The sequence below is a fragment of the Periophthalmus magnuspinnatus genome, chromosome 5 (assembly GCF_009829125.3).
Source record: "Periophthalmus magnuspinnatus isolate fPerMag1 chromosome 5, fPerMag1.2.pri, whole genome shotgun sequence".
In the NCBI taxonomy this organism is placed as follows: Eukaryota; Metazoa; Chordata; class Actinopteri; order Gobiiformes; family Gobiidae; genus Periophthalmus; species Periophthalmus magnuspinnatus.
In genome coordinates this window covers 22,002,830-22,023,416 of record NC_047130.1, presented here as the reverse complement: position 1 = coordinate 22,023,416, position 20,587 = coordinate 22,002,830, and the positions used below count along the sequence as shown (strand labels likewise).

At 37.2% G+C, this 20,587-nt stretch overlaps 2 protein-coding genes across 2 annotated transcripts in view; one reads left to right on the top strand and one right to left on the bottom strand.

The window, feature by feature from the left end:
* Positions 1-11,660, bottom strand: part of poc1a (POC1 centriolar protein A) — a 39,875-nt gene extending 28,215 nt beyond the window's left edge. The window contains 9 exon segments of the mRNA XM_055221702.1: positions 431-565; positions 651-719; positions 6,121-6,254; positions 7,292-7,407; positions 7,493-7,600; positions 7,854-8,033; positions 8,446-8,617; positions 8,742-8,826; positions 11,480-11,660. Coding sequence (XP_055077677.1) covers positions 431-565; positions 651-719; positions 6,121-6,254; positions 7,292-7,407; positions 7,493-7,600; positions 7,854-8,033; positions 8,446-8,617; positions 8,742-8,826; positions 11,480-11,494 — 1,014 coding nt within the window. The 5' untranslated portion in view covers positions 11,495-11,660.
* b9d2 (B9 domain containing 2) lies at positions 9,437-10,233 on the top strand. Its single transcript, XM_033967135.2, has one exon. The coding sequence runs from the start codon at positions 9,688-9,690 to the stop codon at positions 10,213-10,215; it is 528 nt and encodes a 175-aa protein (XP_033823026.1). The 5' UTR covers positions 9,437-9,687; the 3' UTR covers positions 10,216-10,233.
* Positions 11,661-20,587: the final 8,927 nt, after the last annotated feature.

Here is a 20,587-nt window from a genome sequence, read left to right as displayed (position 1 = left end):
AGTCCACTCCCAGCTAGGGGTGGACAATATATCAAAAAATGCATAGTTTCCCAATTGTTGATCTGCAAAATTTGAATATTTAGTATAGTGTTTATAAATAAAACAACAAGAAAATTACAGCAAAAAGAGGTGAGTAAAAATATAATGAACAGAAACATCTCCAACTCTCCAAAACAAGGGTATATAGTGATATTCTTGCCTTTTTGGTTCATTTTATGGTACATTAATGTTTTGCGCAACACTTGAACATCAACCAACGCATTTAGAGGCACATTTTTGCACATTCATGAACGATTGTTAAAATATCATCTGAATATCATGATTGAGATAAGGACAGAAAATATCGAAATATTCATTTTTGTCATAGGCCACACGTCTCCCAGCCTGAAGAGTGCAGTATATCCGTGTGTTTGTGTTTCAGTGTGAATACCTGGTTCTGTGGTGCTGACTCTGTGCTAACTGTGATGTGAGAACATGGAGCTTCAGGTCCAGAGCTGCTCCCAACTTGCTGCCCCCTGCTGTCTACAAAGTCACACACGTCAAAGTTTGTCTTCCACACCAGCAGCTGAGGACATACACAGGGGTCAGTTTAAAAATTCAAATCCCTTGTCCATCTAAATGAAGAATAGAATACTGCCAGTTTTATTCACCTGTTCGTCATTGCCACCAGAAGCAAAGTACTCGCCATTTTTGGAAAACGCCACGCAGGTTGCAGGACCCTGAAGAAGAATGTAGAATGATCAGTTGAAATGTTACACAATTGTTATTATTACAGAAAAACGTCAGCCACATTTGATCTTGGATTATAGCACGGATCAAGCTATTTTGTTTAGGTTTATAAGACAAGGTGGTTTTAAAATGGCAAACTGCAAATATCTATAAAAAATAGTTAGCTAAAAAAGATAAATAATAACAAATGATACAACTAATTGTTTTAGGGGTTTTTTTCACAAGCAACTGGCCGGGCTACTCATTTGTCAAATGGTCAGCAGCACATATGCCAGGCTCATGTGCCAGCCTAAACATTGTGTGTTCGCCTGCTCCGACAGTTTGTTGAATGTCCTAACTGCTCTTTCCCCCAATTTCATCAAATAAAGACTATGGACCAAATCATTCTTAAAAAGTCACAAAAACAAAAACAAATGGCTGCTATAGTGCACGTTAAAACTGGCATGTTGTGTATTGCTGTGCTTTTTCCGTTTGCTTTCAGCCAATGGCATTTCTCATTCTTTAACTATAATGTCTAAAAGATTCTCAGTTTAAATCAAGATTAACGGTAACAACTACATCTTTAATAGCATTAATTAAGCATGAACATCAAAAACAAACAGCGAGTTGTGTTTTGTTTCATTCACACATAAGTGGAAGGGTTTGTGTGTTAAACATGTGTGAATGAAACAAAACACAACTCCCGGTATGTTTGAGATAAGGAAACATTACAACATAGATCAGAAAATAGTGTAATATGGGCTTTTCAGAATGATTCAGGGTTAGTACTGACTTAAGCAATACTCTAAGTCCTAACCCCTTAGTTAAGTAGTTACTAAGCCTGAATCATTCTTAATAAACTAGATGTTCATTGTGAGTCTTTCTTCATGTTTTATTAAGGCTAAATAAGGTGTGGTTATGAAAAAGTGGTACCAGATTAACAAATCCAAACTTCAGCCCTAGAGATCAACTGAGTCCACACGTAGCTAAAACATGGTAAATAAAAGCGGTTGGCAGGTCAGTGTAGACGGTCTGGGTTTGGTGCCGAGCGGTTTCCCAGAAGCACCTGAGAGTAGCAGACAGCGTCACCATGGCAACGCGCGGCTGGCCTGACAGACAGAGTGTTCTGCTCTGACTAAAGCCTGCTGCTGCTGCCACTGTACCGCTGCAAATGTGAGTGAGCGAGAGAGAGAGGGAAGAAGGAGAGGAGGACAGAGAGAGGGAGGGGGGGAGAAGGAGGCGGAGAGAAAGAGAAAAAGGGAGGGGGGAGTGAGAGAAGGAAAAGACGGGGAAAGAGGAGAGGGAAAAGGAAGAGAGGAAGGGAGAGGGTAAGAGGGAGAGAGAATGAAAGGAAAGAGAGGAGGGAAACGGGAAAAAGAGGGAGATGTCTGAGAAGGAGAGGGTAAGAGAGAGAAAGAGAACGGAGGAGAGAAGAGGGGAGAAAAGGAGGAGAAAAATTGAGAGGTATAGAAAGAGAGTGGGGTAGAGAAGAGAGGAAGAGAGAGGAGGGAGAAGGAAGAGGAAGAGAGAAGGGGGGTAGAGAGGAAGAGAGAAGGGGGGAAGAGAGAAACAGAAGACAATAGAAGAGAGGGTGAGAGGAGGGGGGAGAAGTGACAGAGAGAGGGATGAAGAGAAGAGATGAGGAGAGGGCAGAAGCAGGAGACAGTGAAAGAGAGAGAGGGTGAGAAAAGAGTGGGAGAGAAAAGGAGGAAGGAAGATGTGAGAGGAGGGAGAAGAAAGGACAAGGGGGCACAGAGAGGGGGGAAAGAAGAGGACAGAAGAGTAAGAGAGAGGGGGGCATACAGAGAGAGGGAGTAGAAGGAGGACAGAATGAGAGGGAGGGAGGTGGGGAGGCGAGAGAGAGTGAGCCAAATCGACTAAAAACAGGGAGGGCCACTTTACTTCTCCACATGAAGCCATAAAAGACAACTAAAGTGTTATGCAAGTGTCTGGAGGTGATCGTGATTACAAATTTCAAAACTAATATGAGGAGTAAGGAGGGATTTCAGAGCAGGGCCATTTGTTTCCATTGGTATTGCACAGGTTTATTAGATATTGGAATATTCAGCAATTTGTAAACCACAAACTCGTAATCAAATGCTACAAGATAACCCATAGATTGGAAAGTACACAGACTAAATTAAAGCAGGGTGCAGAATACGGCTACAAAATATATCACAATCAAAACTAAATTGTAATTAGCACAGAAAGACTGCAGGTATTTGAGTAACATAATTTCCTCTGCAACAAAATGTTTCTTATAATGCTTAAAACCTGCTAACGTTGTAATTAGATCTCAAGAACGATGTTATGAAATACATGGGATTAATTCATGTATTAGTTTAGTTAAAGGGCCCATGTCACGCTTAAATCATCTTTCATCCAAACTCCAAAGTTCCCACAAATTACTGGTGTATTACGTGTTGCTGAGGAAATCTGTGTAATACCTCAGTCGTCCAGGTAGGTTCCATCACAAAAGAAAATTGAATTCTGCCAACTGGACAAAAGTTGTGAATATGTTTTACCACTCATCCAAGGAGCTTCTTCAGATCTGACGAGGTTCTGTAAGTCACTCCCTTGTATCTGTCTGAATGGAGGAGCTAACTAGACTGAAATTAACACACCCTAGTTGTTTACAGTAAGTGAGTATCTGTTATCAGTAAATGCCTTGTATTTTGACAGTCCAAAAGTCCCACATGAAACAGCAGAAGACATGTGCTCTTTCATGGGAGTCAGGAGACCAATTAAACTAGACGAGCAGCCCTCCACACAGCACGTACAAGTGTCTACAGGAGAGCTGAACCTGGAGCCCACGCACAGCAGATGGGGGTCTCTCATCTCCACATATGTTTCCACCGAGACAATTAACACTATACGAGCCTGACAGCAGATTGGCACAGTCACAGTGAGAACAATACAAAGGGAGAAACAATGGAGGAGGTGGGAACAAGTGCGTATTTTAAAATGAAGGGGGTCTTTTATGTTGTAGAAGGCTGCCATGAAACAGACATGCCTTTAGAGTAGGGCTGGTCGATGTGACAAAACAACTGATCACGATTTTTGAATCAGTATTTTGCCTAATACTAAAGACGTAAAAACAGCTTTCAACATAGATTTCCTGAATATAAACATTGCTTGCGTTAAATGATTGTCATATAATAAAAAAAATAGTTACATTTCTTCTTCCAAAGTCTGAACTTGAGTAAACATGAGTAGATGCATGTGGTTGGGAGCAGAAGACTGGCATTGACAAAAACAGTAAAAAATGACAAGGGTAAAATTTGCGTTTGGGGGATTTTTTGACCACTAGAGTGTAGCATGAAACCCTGACTCTAAATTAAAGAAAGATTTAGCAAATTGATGAGTCCCTGAAACAAATAAGATCTATATAGCTCGTGCTCACTCTAGTGTTGCTTTAAATTATAACCTTAGGAAAGACTGGGCGGATTGTAATGGACAGTTCAATGTCTTGTATTGTTCTTAAATACACTTAAAGATGCACTATGTAATTTTTGCGTGTACTAAGCTATCACCATGGAGATAAGCACGTGATGACATAATTTCAGGGTCAGATCTTTGGAGAGGCAATCCCATTCACATTAAGATTGCTATGGATTCTTGAGCGATAAAACACCTATAACTGAATAAATGCAAGTTTAATGGCGTACTGAGATATAGGAAGAAGCAAGTAGTGGACCCCCTTCAAAAAAGTTATGCAGTGTACCTTTAAAAACCTGGTTACTTAACTTTTAGCCCAATGTGATAGAATAAAACTGTTCTAACTCCAAGTTGCATAAGGTTATATTCAGGTTATATTGCGACAGCTGCTTAATGAAAAAAGGTATAAATACAAGCCGCTTTCTAACAGACCAAGGACACATGTGGACAGAGCGAACTAAACCTGAACACAGACAGAACAAAAAGAAGATCCAGGGAAAAAAAAACGGAGGCAGAGTTTCCTTCCAACAACCCCAAGATGAGTCATCGTGAGTGGGCCGCCCGCTCTCCTGCAAGTCCTAAAATACACCACATCACGGAGAGGTGTCTATGCTCACTTTACACACACTTTACACACACACATGCACACACACTTCTCAAACAATGAAAGAAGATGTCAAACATGCTCCCACATTCAGTTCACCGCTCTGAAATACCGGAGGAGGAGGTCAGGACTGGATATTCAAAGTTTTCAGAAACTATTGACTGGAGCAGTATCATTGGATCACCACTGTATCACAATAGTGCACATGTTTGAATGAGGGCGTGCTCATGGTAATGTGCTAATGCAAACTTCATAGAACAATTAACAGTTTATATGCATTAAAATAAAACCAACAAAATCAACAACATTTGCAGTTTTTTATCATCTAAAAACATTGCAAAAATCAAAAGTATACTGTCTAAACCTGACCTGGAGAGACTTATCTATACATTTGTCTCCAGTAGGTTAGACTACTTTAACAGCCTGTTCACGGGCCTCTCCAAATCAGCGTTAAGACAGCTGCAGTACATCCAGAACACTGCTGCTCGGGTGAGAACCAGGAAGTACGAGCACATAAGTCCTGTGCTCAGGTCTCTGCACTGGCTCCTGTGGCTCAGAGAATAGACTTTAAAGCTGCTCTGCTTCTGAACAAGTCTCTCCATGGCGTAGCACCAAAGAACATCTCCCACATTTTAGAGCCACATGAACCATCTCACAATCTGAGGACTTCAGGGACCAGCCTCCTGCTGGTACCCAGCCCAGAGTCAGGACTAAATATGGAGAATCAGTGTTTCAGTTTTATGCAGCTAAAACCTGGAACAGTCTTCCTGAAGATGTGAGACAGGCCTTTATGTTGACAATGTTTAAATCCAGGCTCAAAACAGTTCTTTTTAGCTGTGCATATGACTGAAAGAGTTTTATTCTGCACTCTTATTTTTTTATGCCAGTTTTAAGATAATAATTATTTATGCTTTGATTTGTTTGTATTGTGATTTTAATGTCTTTCTCATTCTGTAAAGCACTTTGAATGTCTTTGTACGAATTGTGCTATACAAACAAACTTGCCTTGCCTTGCCCATGTACTTATTGGACTTAATATAAGTATTGTCATTTTTAATTCACATAAATTATTGAATAAAATACATATGGAACAGAGTAAATGTATATTCAGAATCAAATAAAAATAGATAAAAAGCCATAAAGCATGAAAATGCTTGGCTTTGAAATAATATACCAACCTACTTTTGGCACTGGCAATTTTGTCTACATTGTCAATATTGAGCTTGCATAAGCACACATATTTCTGCATTTTAAAAATGAATGATTGTTCTTTCCTAAATTCCTAAAATAACTCTCACCCCGCTGTAATTCTGATTAGAAAACAGCTGTATATTGAAATTGTATTGACTTATGGTGTTTTTTTGTTTTACCTGATGTCCATGAAGCGTGTACAGAAGTTTTCCCTCCAGCAGGTCCAGAATCTTCAGTGTGGAGTCACTAGACGCAGTTATAAGGAAATTACCATTTGGATGGAACGACAAACTGTTCACTACACCGCTGTGCACTGGAAAAGACAAAAGATGAATATTTAACAAGACCGATATAATAACAAGAAATATTCACACTGTTTTGATAAATAAAATGAGTGATGGCAATAGTATTTCTCATTAATAGAAGATACTATGGAGATAACTCATAGTCTAATTTTGCCCATTCAGTGTAAAGCTAAGCAGTAGGTTGATTTTTTTTAAATGTGTATTGTATTATAAATATATAGAAGTAACTTTATTTAATCTTTAATCAGTCCTTTTTTTATTTATAGAGGAAAAAGAGACGTATTACGCCCAAATTACTCAAATAAGGATTGCCTTTCACACCATAGGCTCATGTAAACCTGTGGGAAAAATGCCTTGAATCTATTCATTTTTGTTCAGCCATCAAGCTAAATCAATGGAGCATGTTTGGTTACAGTACAGCAGACAAATCATTTTAAATACTGTGGTTCCCTCTGGTGGCAGGACCATGCCACTGTAAAGTTAACAGCGGTGCTCAGATGTGTAAGTTTACCTATTTGCTTTCATAGAATTCAGTAAATGATGCTCATTTTAATATTTAATTAAATACAGTGTACATGTGTTTGTGTACATTTTTTAAATCACAAACACTTGTCCTTTATAAGATAAACATTAAAAGGAATAAGAAGGAATTTAAATCTATCTACTTACTTCTTAGCTCTCACAAACCCTTTGACACATCACTAGTATTCATATGCATACATATTTGGGCGTCTCTCATCCAAAAATGTATTTTAACAACATACCACGCTCTTTTTTCCAGGTTTGCAATCAAAATATTTTACAATGAAGATTAGGCAAACCACAGTGGTCTGACAAAGTAAGAGACTTTGATAATATAATTACTAAATTCAATATTTTGCGAGAATAGAGTCGGACATCTCTATCTAAGTTTAAGTGTACGTTAAAGCAAACTATACTGATCCATAAGGGAAATTACTTTGACACAATAGCTCACATATTAACACGTTACACAACGCAATGCCACATTTATTAATGTTTACACTGTATTCAAACAGAGCCGTACCTTGATAATGTTGTAGCATCTTATGAGACCTGATGTCCCAGACTTTCACAGAGTTGTCAGTACTAGCTGCAGCGATACAGGTGCCACTCGGATGAAAGTCTACATGGTTTGAATATCTTTAAGACAAAAATTACACAACTATCAAATCAATCATTTCTATAAAAAAGTAAATACCTTTAAACTGGTAAACTGTTAACTTACCCAGCATATTCATAAAAGGAGTGAATGCATTCTCTGCTGTTTTTGTCCCATAATTTTATTGTTTTATCATCACTGGTTGAAACAATCAAGCGGTCATCTGGAGAAAACCTACAAAATATTTAATTGCTTTATACACTGATGAGTGAACTTACTAAATTCAAAAGCAAAATTGAATTATTTTGGTATTAAATGTACAGTAGGTTTTGGTATGAAAAGTGATGTGGTTTTGTGGTATATGAAGGCAAAGACATAGCAGATATAAATGCTTTATGCTCATAAGTTAATTTAATTTTACTGTGGTGAGTACTCAGATGAGAAAAAAAAAAAAAATAAACTGATAAATTAAACATAAAATCAATACCTGGCACAGCGGACCCAGTTAATGTGTTGATTTAGAGAGAAAAGAAACTTTTGTCGGTGAACTGTCCAAACTTTGACTGTTTTGTCGTCTGAGGCTGTGACCAGATTCTGTCCATCTCCAGAAAAACTCACACTTCGGACTGTGGCCGTGTGAGCTTTGAACACTGTGGATTCGGCTTTCCTAATAACACAAAAATAAACTTTTTTATTTCTTTCTGTGATTACTTTGTCAAATGTAAATGTGTAGGATTTTGTTTCTATCTATCACACAAAGGTCTTGTTTTATGAGGATTACAATGCAGAGTGTATATCACTAAATTATAATATTGCAACGTCTGGATCAAGCTACCTTTATCAAAAGGAAATAAATAAATTACAAGGTTTTTCCATTTTGAACATAATGATTATCTGAAAAAAGTGTTTAAAAAAGTCAAACATTTTGGGAATTTTTTCCTTTTACTATAGAATAAGCGAGTTATTTAGGCACAGTGAACAATTGCGAATCAAATAACTGAATAAAATTGCTTGCTTTTCTCATATTTAGCAGCAATGGTTTAAGGTACAATTTAGTTCAAAATTTAGTCAACACCTACAGGCTGGGCACCCATAGTCGTACACTCTTGTCTCGAGACGCAGAAGCTACCAGATGTCCTGATGGAGAAAACTGTACTGATGTCACAGCCTCTTTGTGCCCATCAAAACGATAGGCTCGACTCTGAGGCTTCATGTTCCATATCATCACACAGGAGTCAGCGGAGCCTGTGGCTGGAAGAATAAAGGCAAACATTTATAAACTGTGGATAACAATAATAATATTAGTAATAATAATAATAAAAGGGGGATACGTTACATCTATCATGAGGGGGGAAAAAAACATTTGAAAGTTTACCAATTTGTTTCATAGTGGCGCTGAAGTCTACACTTGTCACTGTGTCCCTGTGGCCCCTAAAATGCCTCTCCAGGGTGGGATCAGACTGTGCAAAACAAAATGAACACAAAATTATGAACATTTTATGAAGATTGCTGTTATTTAGTGTATGTTGAGTTAAGTTAGAAAATAGTTAAATTGATTCTTGTTATCATACAGTTATATACAGCTATCATGAGTTATGAAATAAATAATTTATGCATGCAGCAAGCTGAGGTCACCTTGAACAACTTGTCAGTAGTCTAATATTTTTTCACTTAAACAAATACCAAATATTTAATCTATAAACTCTCTTCAATACCACAAGTTATTATTATTATTTTTATGTATTTCTCCAATATCGAGGTAATTGTTATTTCCAAGTTGTTGTTTTTTTCAGGTCAGCAATGCCGTAAAGGAAGTACGTCACGCGCAGCTGTTAACCGGGAATCCCTGCATCCTTTCATCCTGCTGAACCAACTAACAACCAACTGGGGAGAAAAAAAACATTATAGCTAACTTAGTAAAACAAAAATAGCCTTTATCATCTTTTTTTTACATAACGACAACCTTGATTTTGTAACGGAGCGTGAAAAGCGTGGAGAACGTAAGCTGCGTTACCTAGGAAACCTGAAGTAGAACTGCAAGGCTAACAGCTAATGCTAAACAAATCGACAAACATATCTCTGACACATTTGGGTGCATTTCAGTATCCAGCTAGACTGACGCCTGTTTGCCCGTTTCCTAATGACATTTTAACAGCAAAAGGGGAAAAGTCGGCTTGTATGGACAACCACGAGGGCGTAATGTGAAGAACGCGAACTCCCGTTGCCAAGGAGACGCGAAGAAGCTAACGGCTAATGCTAATCCACCTGTGATTAGATTTGAATGAAGATCTTGGTGCGCGTTTGTTTGGGTGTGTTTTAACATGGCAGAACTCCACGTTATCGGCCAAATAGTGGGCGCTAGTGGTTTCCCGCAGAACAGCCTGTTTTGTAAATGGGGCGTTCATACAGGCGGTGCGTGGAGACTTTTATCCGGTCTAAAGGAGGGACAGACCCAAGTGGACAACCCTCACATCGGTGAAATGGCGTACTGGAGCCATCCCATTGATTTACACTTCGCGACCAAGGGACTGCAGGGCTGGCCGAAGATCCACCTCCAAGTGTGGCACCAGGACTCGTTTGGGCGCTGCCAGTTGTTTGGATACGGTTATTGCCACGTCCCCTCCAGCCCGGGACATCACCGGGTTAAATGCGTGACCTGGAAGCCGCTCGGGACTTGGCAGGAGCAGCTGGCCCACACGTTTGTCGGCGGAGGTCCTCAGCTCCGCAGTCCGGACACGATCTACAGCGGGGCGGACAGATACAGGCTCCACACCGAGGCCATGGGGACTGTGGAGCTAGAGCTAGGCATCATCTTGAACAGATTTGATAAATTTGGTGTGGAAAGCTAAGGATTTCTTCACAGATATTGTAAATACAAAATAGAGCATTGTTGTATATTTTGCACATGTTCAAAGTGTTTTAATATACTTTAATACGAAAATAAATATTTTCATAGTGTCAGCTTGTTGAGTGGCACAATCAAAATAAAAGCAGCATTGTTGTATATTTCGCACAGGTTGAAAAGTGTTTTTGTTTTTTTTTAAATACATGTATATCTACTTTTATATCAATAAAATAAATATATTCATTGTGTCATCCTGTTAATTAGTTGTACATTAGACACAAGTCATATTAGGAAGAGTCAAATGCCTCCCTAAAAGGTACACCAGAGGGGCCATTTAAAAAAAACAAAAAACCTTAAACATTCTATGATGTCTTGATGTCAGCCTAAGTTATCACAAAACTAAATAAAAGTAGACACATGGAGATGAGAATAGATGGTTGAGAAATGGTAATGAGATGACAATCTAAAGTTGATCTAAAATTGTACACAACAAATTGTAAAAAGAAAAACTGCAATGGCCAGCACAATCCTTAGATATAAGAAGATAGATGAACAACAGAAAAGTGAAGACAAGTAAACCTATCTATGACTTGCAATTATAGAAAAAAATATGAAACCTATAAATGTAAGTTTCTATGTAGCGGATCTTTAAGGTTACTACAGGTGTATCAAAGGTTTATTATGTGCAGACCTCAAGTATTCTGTTCATAGGTAGTATTATCTTACATCAGACTACAATGACACATTTCATACAATATAAAACACTGAAACAAGACTCAAAAATCTTCGCCAGTAGTGCACTGCATTTACAACTAACTGGGTATCACCATCACCTCAACAGAGCACATTTCATAGTCGATGAGTTAAAGTGGCACCACTTACTTGTCTCCATAGAGATACTATTGCTTTGCCTTTTGTGTTCCATAGAATGGCATTATATGTATCTTGCATTTATTCAGTTACAGCCTAGGGATTTTTGTTTTTCTGGCCTGGGTGTCTCACCACAGATCTGACCTGTAACTTGGCCTGGTGGCGCATACTGCTTGTCACCATGGAAATAGCTAAGTTTAATGCTATACTGTGAAACATTATAGGCAAAGCAAGACATTATGATAAACTAGCTATAGCTATATGAAATCCACCTTGTCGCAGTAGTTTTGTTTCAATGCTACTAAAACGCAAACACTTCTGATTATTCACTTTAAGTTTGTTTTATCTGTAACAACGGTGTAAAAACGTTTAGTTGAACGTTTGCTTACTGTACTCACCAGAGCAGAGGTCATCTTTACAGTAATCACAGTCCAAACCCAGCGACACAAAAGTCCGTACTAAAGCGGAGCCAAGCTGTATATTCATATAAACAATTAAATAAAATGTAAAGTGTAAAAGTTTGAAGTTCGTTGTTGTTAGCTGTAGCGGCTAACAACAACAGAGTTCGGTTTACGCGCCGTGGTTGGGCGGCGAGAGGTGACGTCAGCTCTTAAAGAGACAGTACCAAGACAGTTTTTAAATTTTAAATATGTAATTATTTTATTGAATGTATGTTTCTTCAGATGTAGTCGATTATATTTCATTGTATACTTATATTTACATTATTATCTATATTTAGGTGAGCGGTTCAATGCTATACAGTAAAATAACTATTATTGTAACAGCTACTTATGGGACTCTAACACCAGGTGGCAGCAGTGCACAAGTTACTGATATTTTAAAGGTAAATAGGTAATACAGTAATTCGAAGTTAGAACAACAGAGAGGTTTTTCATTTATTTCACTTGTTTTACAGACATATGATCCTTATTACAAATCTAGGTATAATTTCATGCAGAGAGCTGATTTCTTTGGAAAAACAATCCCAAAATCCACCAGACAAAAACAGAACAGAATAACACAGGGATAGACTATAGATTGTATTGGGCACGGATTTTACTAAATATTTTCATATATGTACAGACTACAGAGAATGTGAATATGATGTCTAATAACAACTGGGCATTTTGTTTCTTTTCTATATTTTCAATACCTCTAAAAATACACCTAATACATTTGAGAAAGAAACATACTTGCACATAATTTTCAAATAAAGCCATTTCATTGTTTTATTATTTTTATTGTAAATGCAACTTTCCAGAGATTTTCTCCAGTTAAAGTTTTATATGTCCTCGCCTGGCTTTAATTGTGGTGTGCTGAAAGAGGTGTGTCAAAAATTCCCCAATTCAGCTTCTGAAGTTGCCAGTGGTTTCGATAATGGTGAAATATTTCTTGGAAGGATGATAGAGCCAGAGTTCCCCTTTTGCAAGGCAGGACTCTTTAATTACTTTTATTATTCCAAAGTTTAAAAGAAGGAAGAAGGAAGAGATGAGTGTCTGGATTCAGTTCTTCAATGGCATTTCTGTATAATTGTATTAACTCTATTACTGTTTTCCAAATGATCACTGGGGTATAGTTAACAAAGGGCCTGAGTGTTTAAAATGCTATAGCCATACCATTGATATTTTCTAGAAAGAACCATCAAGAGTGTAGTCTTGTGTCCCCAGAGTACCTTTGCAGTCATTAATACCACACTGTTATTGCAAAACTGAGTTGTAGCAATATTGTGTAAAATGTTAGACCTTTTAGACTTCCTTTTCAGTCAGTCATTTCCAAAGCATTTTTAAAGATCTGTATGCATCACTGATTTTATTATTATTATTTTTTTGCAATGACCTTTAAAAGAAGTGGGCAAGGAGTAAATTTACCGGACTCATATGACTTCCTTGACTTACATTGTTCTTCCTTGTGTTTAAGCCGCGCCTTCTGGTTTTCAAAGGATGACATTGTTGATCTATGTAGCCACGTTATGTTTGACAAAGTAATTGTTTGAAGTACATAACAATCAGAGAGGACATGCAAAAAAGACTGGTGCTCTCTATTGATAATAAAATATAGGATCAAAAACGGCTTTAGCCTTCGGTTCAGAGACATTCAGGAGGAAGTGTCTGGGGAGTGGGAGGTCTGCATTGGGACTCTCATAAAAAAATAAATTAAAAAAACATTAAACAGAAGCAAAATTAAAACAAATATGTACGACCCTGCTCTATGGTATCAGTTCAATTTCAGACTCTGGCAATTAATTAAAAATGTCCCTCCCCGCTCTTTATCCCCCGTTCTGTGAATCAAAACCTAAATTAGCCAAGCAGTTTGTTTGTTTGTTTGTTTGTTTGTTTATTTGTTTGTTTTTTATATAAAGAAAGAACAAATAAAAATGATACGGTATTTGACCTCATCACTAACCCTTGACAACTGATTCAAGATGGCCGCCTGTTGTGTTTGGCCCAATAAAAGTCTTTTTATAAAAACAGAAAAGAAAAAAATGAAATAATCTTGAATTGTAAAACTCAATTACAAGTTTTCAGACTATACCACTGTGGACATTTGTTTCTTCACACATGCACCAATAGATAGATAACTAATTATCAAAGTTTCACCAGATTCAGTAGAGGATAAAATGCATGTTTTAGACGTGTTCACTCAAGGTGCAAAATGTTACATGTTTTCTCCATATTTTAATTCTACTACTATTTAACGCACATTGGGGCAAAGTCGAAAACACTAGAACATTCCAGAGCGTTGCATAACACTTTTTAAAGTTCATTAAATATTTACTGATATAATTGATCAGGTTATCACTGTTTCCAAAAAGAGGAGCTGTCCAAATGTGTGTAGGGTTGAAGAAGGATTCAGGGAAGAGATCACACGTTTTTTTTTAACTGACCTCTGATTCATGATTAACAAATGGGAACGCATAACCTTATCTGAGATTGTGGCTCCCATCAAGCCAGTTGCCATTTCCAAAGTGTAAAATGGTTGGCTGCAGTTGCTGTAGCTTCAAGAAGCCACAGTTTTACAGCTTCAAATTGTGAACATGTTGCCTGCCTCTTGGTCACTTTCAAGGCTGATATGCAAACACTTGTCTATCCTTGCCAATTTTGTATAGCCCTCAACTTAACAAGCTTCAACATATTTACAACTGTATATGATTACAATTTTCCAGAGTAACAATTTAAAAGATTTTTTGATTCCTTTTATTTGGCCGCACCTGTATCCCTCCTCATAGCGGTGCAGTACTCGATAAAAAAAAGTCATATTATGCAAGTACAGATCGTGTTTCCCTTTGACACAGAGCCCTATCAATAACCCTGGGCTGTACGGACCCATTTGAACTCTCACCACAAAAAAGCCCTGATTGTGCTGACCTAGATTGAAGATGGCCGCCTGTTGTGTTTGGCCCAATAAAAGAAAGAAGACCCAGATTTGAGCGATTACAGACTTTTTATACGAGTCACGTACGCTTTACAAAGAGAAATGTCAAGGTTGTGTCTGTTCCTACACAGAGTGATCACAACAGTATGAGCGGGATGAGGGGTTGTTAGACACTTATTAAAATGTAAATCTTTAAAAGTGTCTTCTAAGTGTCTCCCGGCTCCAATTCACTTTCCATTGAAAAACTGTCGCTCCTCTTTCTGTCCCTGCTGCTGTCAGACTCATCAATTTGGTCTTATAATGTTAATATTAACCCACTCTGCATGATCCGGATATTTTTAGTCTGCTATTTTGTCCGTAACTCAAGATATGAACATTAATAACAGACAAATCAGACACCTCCGGGCACTGTAGTTTCCACCATCAACCAAAAACATGTACAATAGATGAAATCCTCCAGCTAAAGTAGCCCTGACCAAGCCTAACTATTGATCTGGAGATGGGTCCCTGGGCACTCCTGACAGGTTTCCTCAGGAGCATTGAAGATGGGCCAAACGCAGAGGACAAAATTTCCCTATTACGTCTTAACCCTGCAACATTCAGTTTAAATGGCTGACAATGTGAACTAACTCATGCCAAATTATTACAACAATTTTAATTATATAACACATCAGAAGTGAGTCGATGAGAAGCTGTAAAAAATCTCTTCGTATTTATGAGTTTATTTATACACAAGACCTAAGGTTAAAGATGATCATAGTCTCAAGTAATTTGATCCGATCATTTATGTGCACTCTCACCCATTTGCGTTGCCGGAAAAAGTTAGGAAGAACATTTTGTTTTGTACATAACATGGCTTCTCGTGAGCTTCAAGCCAATGTGGTTAACCCCTCAAAAACATACCCAGAGTTGTGTTTCGTTTCGTTCGCACATGTTTGAGTAAACCTGGTTATTAGTCTGTCCATCTCCAAAGCTCAAAATGCTCTTTTCCACCTTGTGATGTCATGTAGTGGTAGTTTTCAAGTTACTTTTTACCTTTAGTTCAGTAGAGATGGGCAATACCAGGGCGGAAATGATCCAAATGATTCTAGTGAAGGTGTATGGGAAAGAAGTCAGCTGATTGGTCTCTTATTAATGTTCGTATCTTGAGTTACAGACACATTAGGTCAATACGAACATTTAAAGACCAAAACGACGAACTTGACAGCAGCATTTACAGACAGAGGGGTGACAGTTTTCTGATGTAAAGTGAATTGGAGCCAGGGTCAATTCCTATTTGGAACGCAGTCTATGGTATTAACATGTGACATCACAGGGCAGAACAGGGTATTTTCTGATTACAATAGTTTCTCGTTCCAATGCAATGAACTAATGTTTGCTTGAATACACCCCAGCTCTAATTTACAATAAGTGTTACTGAGAAAAACCTAATCCGGCAAGGAAATGTCCAGTGGTTCAACCGGTCTGAAGGGTTTTTACTGTCAAGACTTCACCTTTACACATCCTATTTCCTGTTGGTACTGACAACAAGGACAAAGTCTGGCTCAATCATAGACGGTATGTACAGTAATAGATGTCTTTATACAGTCTACGGGTTTAACATTAGCCAAGTAACTCGTCAAGTTAAACACATAATTGATAGTTGTACTGTACAGCTATTTAATGACTAATACTTTACAGGTTATAAAGGAAGAGGAATTGGAGGAATGTATTTGTTGGGTATAATTTCAGATACAGGTTTTAATTTATCACACTGCATACGTAAAACATTTTAATCTGAATAGGCTACAATTATATAAATCACTTTGTTGTCGTTGTGTCAAACTTTCAGATGAGCGTAGGAGGATATTTTCAAAATGTAAATCCACAAATTGTAGCCTACAATTCATAATTTGAGTTAGTTTACGAAATCTGAGCACAGTAGCATGCTAGCTAGCTCACTGTGTCTCAACGCTAACAAAAAACTCAAAATAAAACATAAAATAAACAACCAATTAAATTCAAATTCATTAAAATAAACACTGCCCAATTATTTTTATAGGTAGAATACTTCAGTTTGTGTTTTTTATATTTATTATGCCTCAATTAGCATTAGCATTAGCACTGAGACACAAACGTCTCTCTTTCTAAACATAGAAGTGTCCTCTACTGAAGTATTCATTTTATTTGAGTTCTTTAAATATTTATTGATTTTAGTGTGAATCATAGAGATAAATTGGACAGGAAGTAGTGACGCTAACACTGAGGTTGTATTTATCAGTATAAGTTTACTGAATGCCGTGACCCATGCATTATATCCTAAAAACAAAGTAGGTTGTAGATTAAAATTGTAGTAATAAACTCAGTTGTGACTATTAAAGGAAACCTTCACACATCAAAATTAAAATTGAAACTAAACCTGGACTAGACCTGAACTAAACCAGAACTAGACTAAACCAAGTCTACACCAGGCTAAACTCCGCCCAAACCAGGACTAAACCAGGTCAAGAGTAGTCAGAAAAATGTCCATAATTGTCCATAATTGGCATTCATTTATATGGTCTAATATGGAAATATATCTTAAAGTAAAGCACAGTAAAGGAAAGGAAAAAAATCTCTTTCTCTCTCTTTCTCTCTCGCTCTCTCTCCTTCTCTCTTTCTTTTTCTCTCTCTCTCCTCTCTTTCTCTCTGTCTTCTTCCCATTTCTTTCTCTCTCTCTCTCCTTCTCTCTCTCTCTTCTTCCCTGTTTCTTTCTCTCTCTCTCCTTCTCTGCTTCTCTCTTTCTCTCTCCTCTCTCCCCTTCTCTCTTTCTTTGTATCTCTCTCCTTCTCTCTTTCTTTTTATCTCTCTCCTTCTCTCTCTCCTTCTCTGTCATTCTCTTCTTCTCTCTTTCTTTTTATCTCTCCCCTCTTTCTCTCTCTCCTTCTCTCTCTCTCCTTCTCTCTTTCTTTTTATCTCTCCCTCTCTCTCTCTCTCTCCCTCTCTCCCTCTCCCTCTCTCTCTCTCTCTCTCTCTCCCTCTTTCTCTCTTTCTTTCACCCAAATGACTGACTGTTTTTGTCTCTTCACCCTGAACTTATCCAAGGCCGTTTTGCTCCACAACCTTCAGCTGGACAAGTCTCTGATAAATGAGAATTGTAAACATTTATCATGATCCTTTTGTGGCCTTGAAACACTTAAACTTGAACTAAAACTCACAATCCATATCCAAAGACTGTACAGCTGCATTTATCAGTGTAAATAAATACAGTGCAGTAGCAGTAGTAGTTTTGCAGTGAGAGTGTTTGTAATAGTTGGGTTGTGTGGTTGCAGCAGTAGTAGTAGTAACACTGGAAAACTTGTTTATTCACGTATTTGCTAAAATCAATACATTTTTATCCCATACACTTGTGATTACTTGTTGACATATTTGTTTAGGTCTGCACCAGTAGAATACCAGTAAACAGTAGAAAAAGTAGGCCAAAAAGGAAGTGTTTATAGTATAAATATAACATATAAGACAAATACATTTGCAGTTACTCTACTGTTCTATTGTGGTGTAGTAGAAGTAGTAGTAGTAACAGTAGTAGTAGGATAGTAGTAGCAGCACAAAGCCCTAATGTTCTTTTGAGTTTTTCATTATGATAATCCTTGGCTGCATTCGGCTGAGTTTGCTGCCGAGTGTGAAGCAGCTGGGGTGAGAATCAGCTCCTCCAAATGTGATTATTATGATATTATATATGATTATTATTATGCTTATGATAAAACTTAATTTTTATCTCTTTTGTGTTGGATTTCTAAAGTGTGTGTCTCAGTTTGAACAATATCCATGTTTCATTCAAAAAAGCCACTTCAAAATGTTTGTATTTGTTTCATACCATTAAAACGATACCTACCCTTCAAATAAGCAGGTCAGTTTTGTTCCTGCCATGTATTTATCATCGCTGTTATCATATTATATTTAACTTAATCAATATTTTTATCTTCAATTCAATGTGTTTTTGTAAAGCCTAAACTCACAACAGCAGTCGCCTCTTTGGGCTTAACAGGATCACTGATTTACCCAACAGAAAGTTAGAAAATCCAACAGTGAAACAGACATTGGTCAATAACAGACAGATTAACCAACATTCACAGAAAACAAGCAAGCACTGTTCCTCTAAGCCTCTTCTTCAGTTCTGGTCAGATTACTGCTGGACACTGCCTTATGTCTGTCTGAAGAGAGGAGCTAACTACGCTGACACACCTATTTGTTTGTGCCTGAGTCATACTTAGCATAATCATTCAGGCCCTTAATGTCTGCTCTCACACCTATAGCACACTGGCGAGCACTATTGTTTTCTTAGTTTTGATTTGGGTCTGAGGATGGACTTATAAATAGGAGATAGATAATGTCTAAGGCCCCCATTCCTGACAAAAAATTGGTTCTTTAATTCCCGTCTCAAACTGTTTTTTTTAACAGTCTTCAAAGGAGTGGTTAGTATGTTGAACCTGTTGATTTCTGTTAATGACTAGACTTGTAACTAGCTCTATTACAACTAAAAGAAGCAGCTTGAGAATGTTCATTTTTATCTGCCTTCCATCTCTATGAAATACCGTGTGTAATATTGTGAGTAACACTGTGGCACCACCCAGTAACTCTATAGGTTTTTTCCATATACCTCTGTCTCTTTCTCTTCCTCTCTTTAATTTTGCAATAAAATGTCAAGTCTGAGCTTGCACAAAACTAAAGAAGAAAATTCCATTCACTCGGAGTTCAAGTTACTGACGGAGGATTATCCTGGTTTACTGTACTACAAAGATCACAATGAAGACTAAATATATGTAAGCTAAAGGTGGAAGAAGCAAAATGGACTGTTTGGTCGGTTTATTCCTTGAAACGCGATAAACTTATGCAAACATTTTACTTATGTTTTATTTTCTGTTTCATTTTTCTCTTATATTTAATACAGAAAATGTTGTGTGCAAGGTATAAATTACATAAATGTTTATTGGCAAGAAGTATCTTTGTGTGCCAAGGAGGAGTTATGTTGTACAAACTAATTGAGATTGATGTGATATGTTAATTACTGGTCATGAAAAAACAGGTGGGGCACAGCTTGTCTGGAGAATCACTTTGTTTACATGAACAACAAAATCGGATTATTATTATTATTATTATTATTATTATTATTATTATTATTATTATTATTATTATTATTATTATTATTATTATTATTATTATTATTATTATTATTATTATTATTGTTATTGTTAGGACTATCTGATTTCTGCAGTGGCGGAAGAAACACTCAATTTTGTTACTTAAGCAAATACAGATGCCAAAGCAGAGAAATACTCAAGTAAAATGTATAGCATGAAAATATCTATTCAAGGTACCCGTTAAAAATGTACTTAAAGAGTAAAAACTAAGAGTATTTCTAGCAGATTTTGAGATCTAATGAAGCTTCAAATGTAGTGATTTTGATAAAGATTTGTGCTAAATTTTATTCAACAGAAACAAATGAGTAGAGTTTTTTTTTTTATGTATTTCTGCATACACAAACTACAAATATGTTAAAAAAAAAATAAAGCCTTTTCAGCAAGTCTCAGACAATAATAAAAAATATTTTAACTTTTCAGCCCTGTTCAAAAACGTAGTGGGGCAGAAAGTACAGATACCTGCTCTCAAATGTAGTAAAAGTAAACAGCATCCACTTTAAAATGTATGCTTAAGTACAGTACTGTACTACTTTTACTTTGGTACATTCCACCACTGGATTTCTAGATCTTTAAGATGTTTTAAAGTACATACAAACTCCAAAGTGAGTGATCAGAGGCCCATGATCAGAAAGAAACCAGACGATGTTGCTATCGTTTGAATGATCTTATAACTTGAGAACAATCTGATCAGATTTGGAGTTTGCATGTAGCTGCGGCCGTGACACATTTCAGATTCAGGTTTTGAAGGAAGTGAGCGGCTTATCTATATCATTGCACTGATTTCAGAAACTCCCTATGAGCAAACACTATACAGCATGTCAACAATAGAGGTCTGAGCAAGTGTCATATAGATTCATATAAGCCACTGGTAGAAAGAAACTCATTTGTCTTAGTCAAACACTGTTAGATAAATGCAGGAGTATATGCAAACCATACGACATACAACTGTACAACACCTCACCCTTATGTAACAGT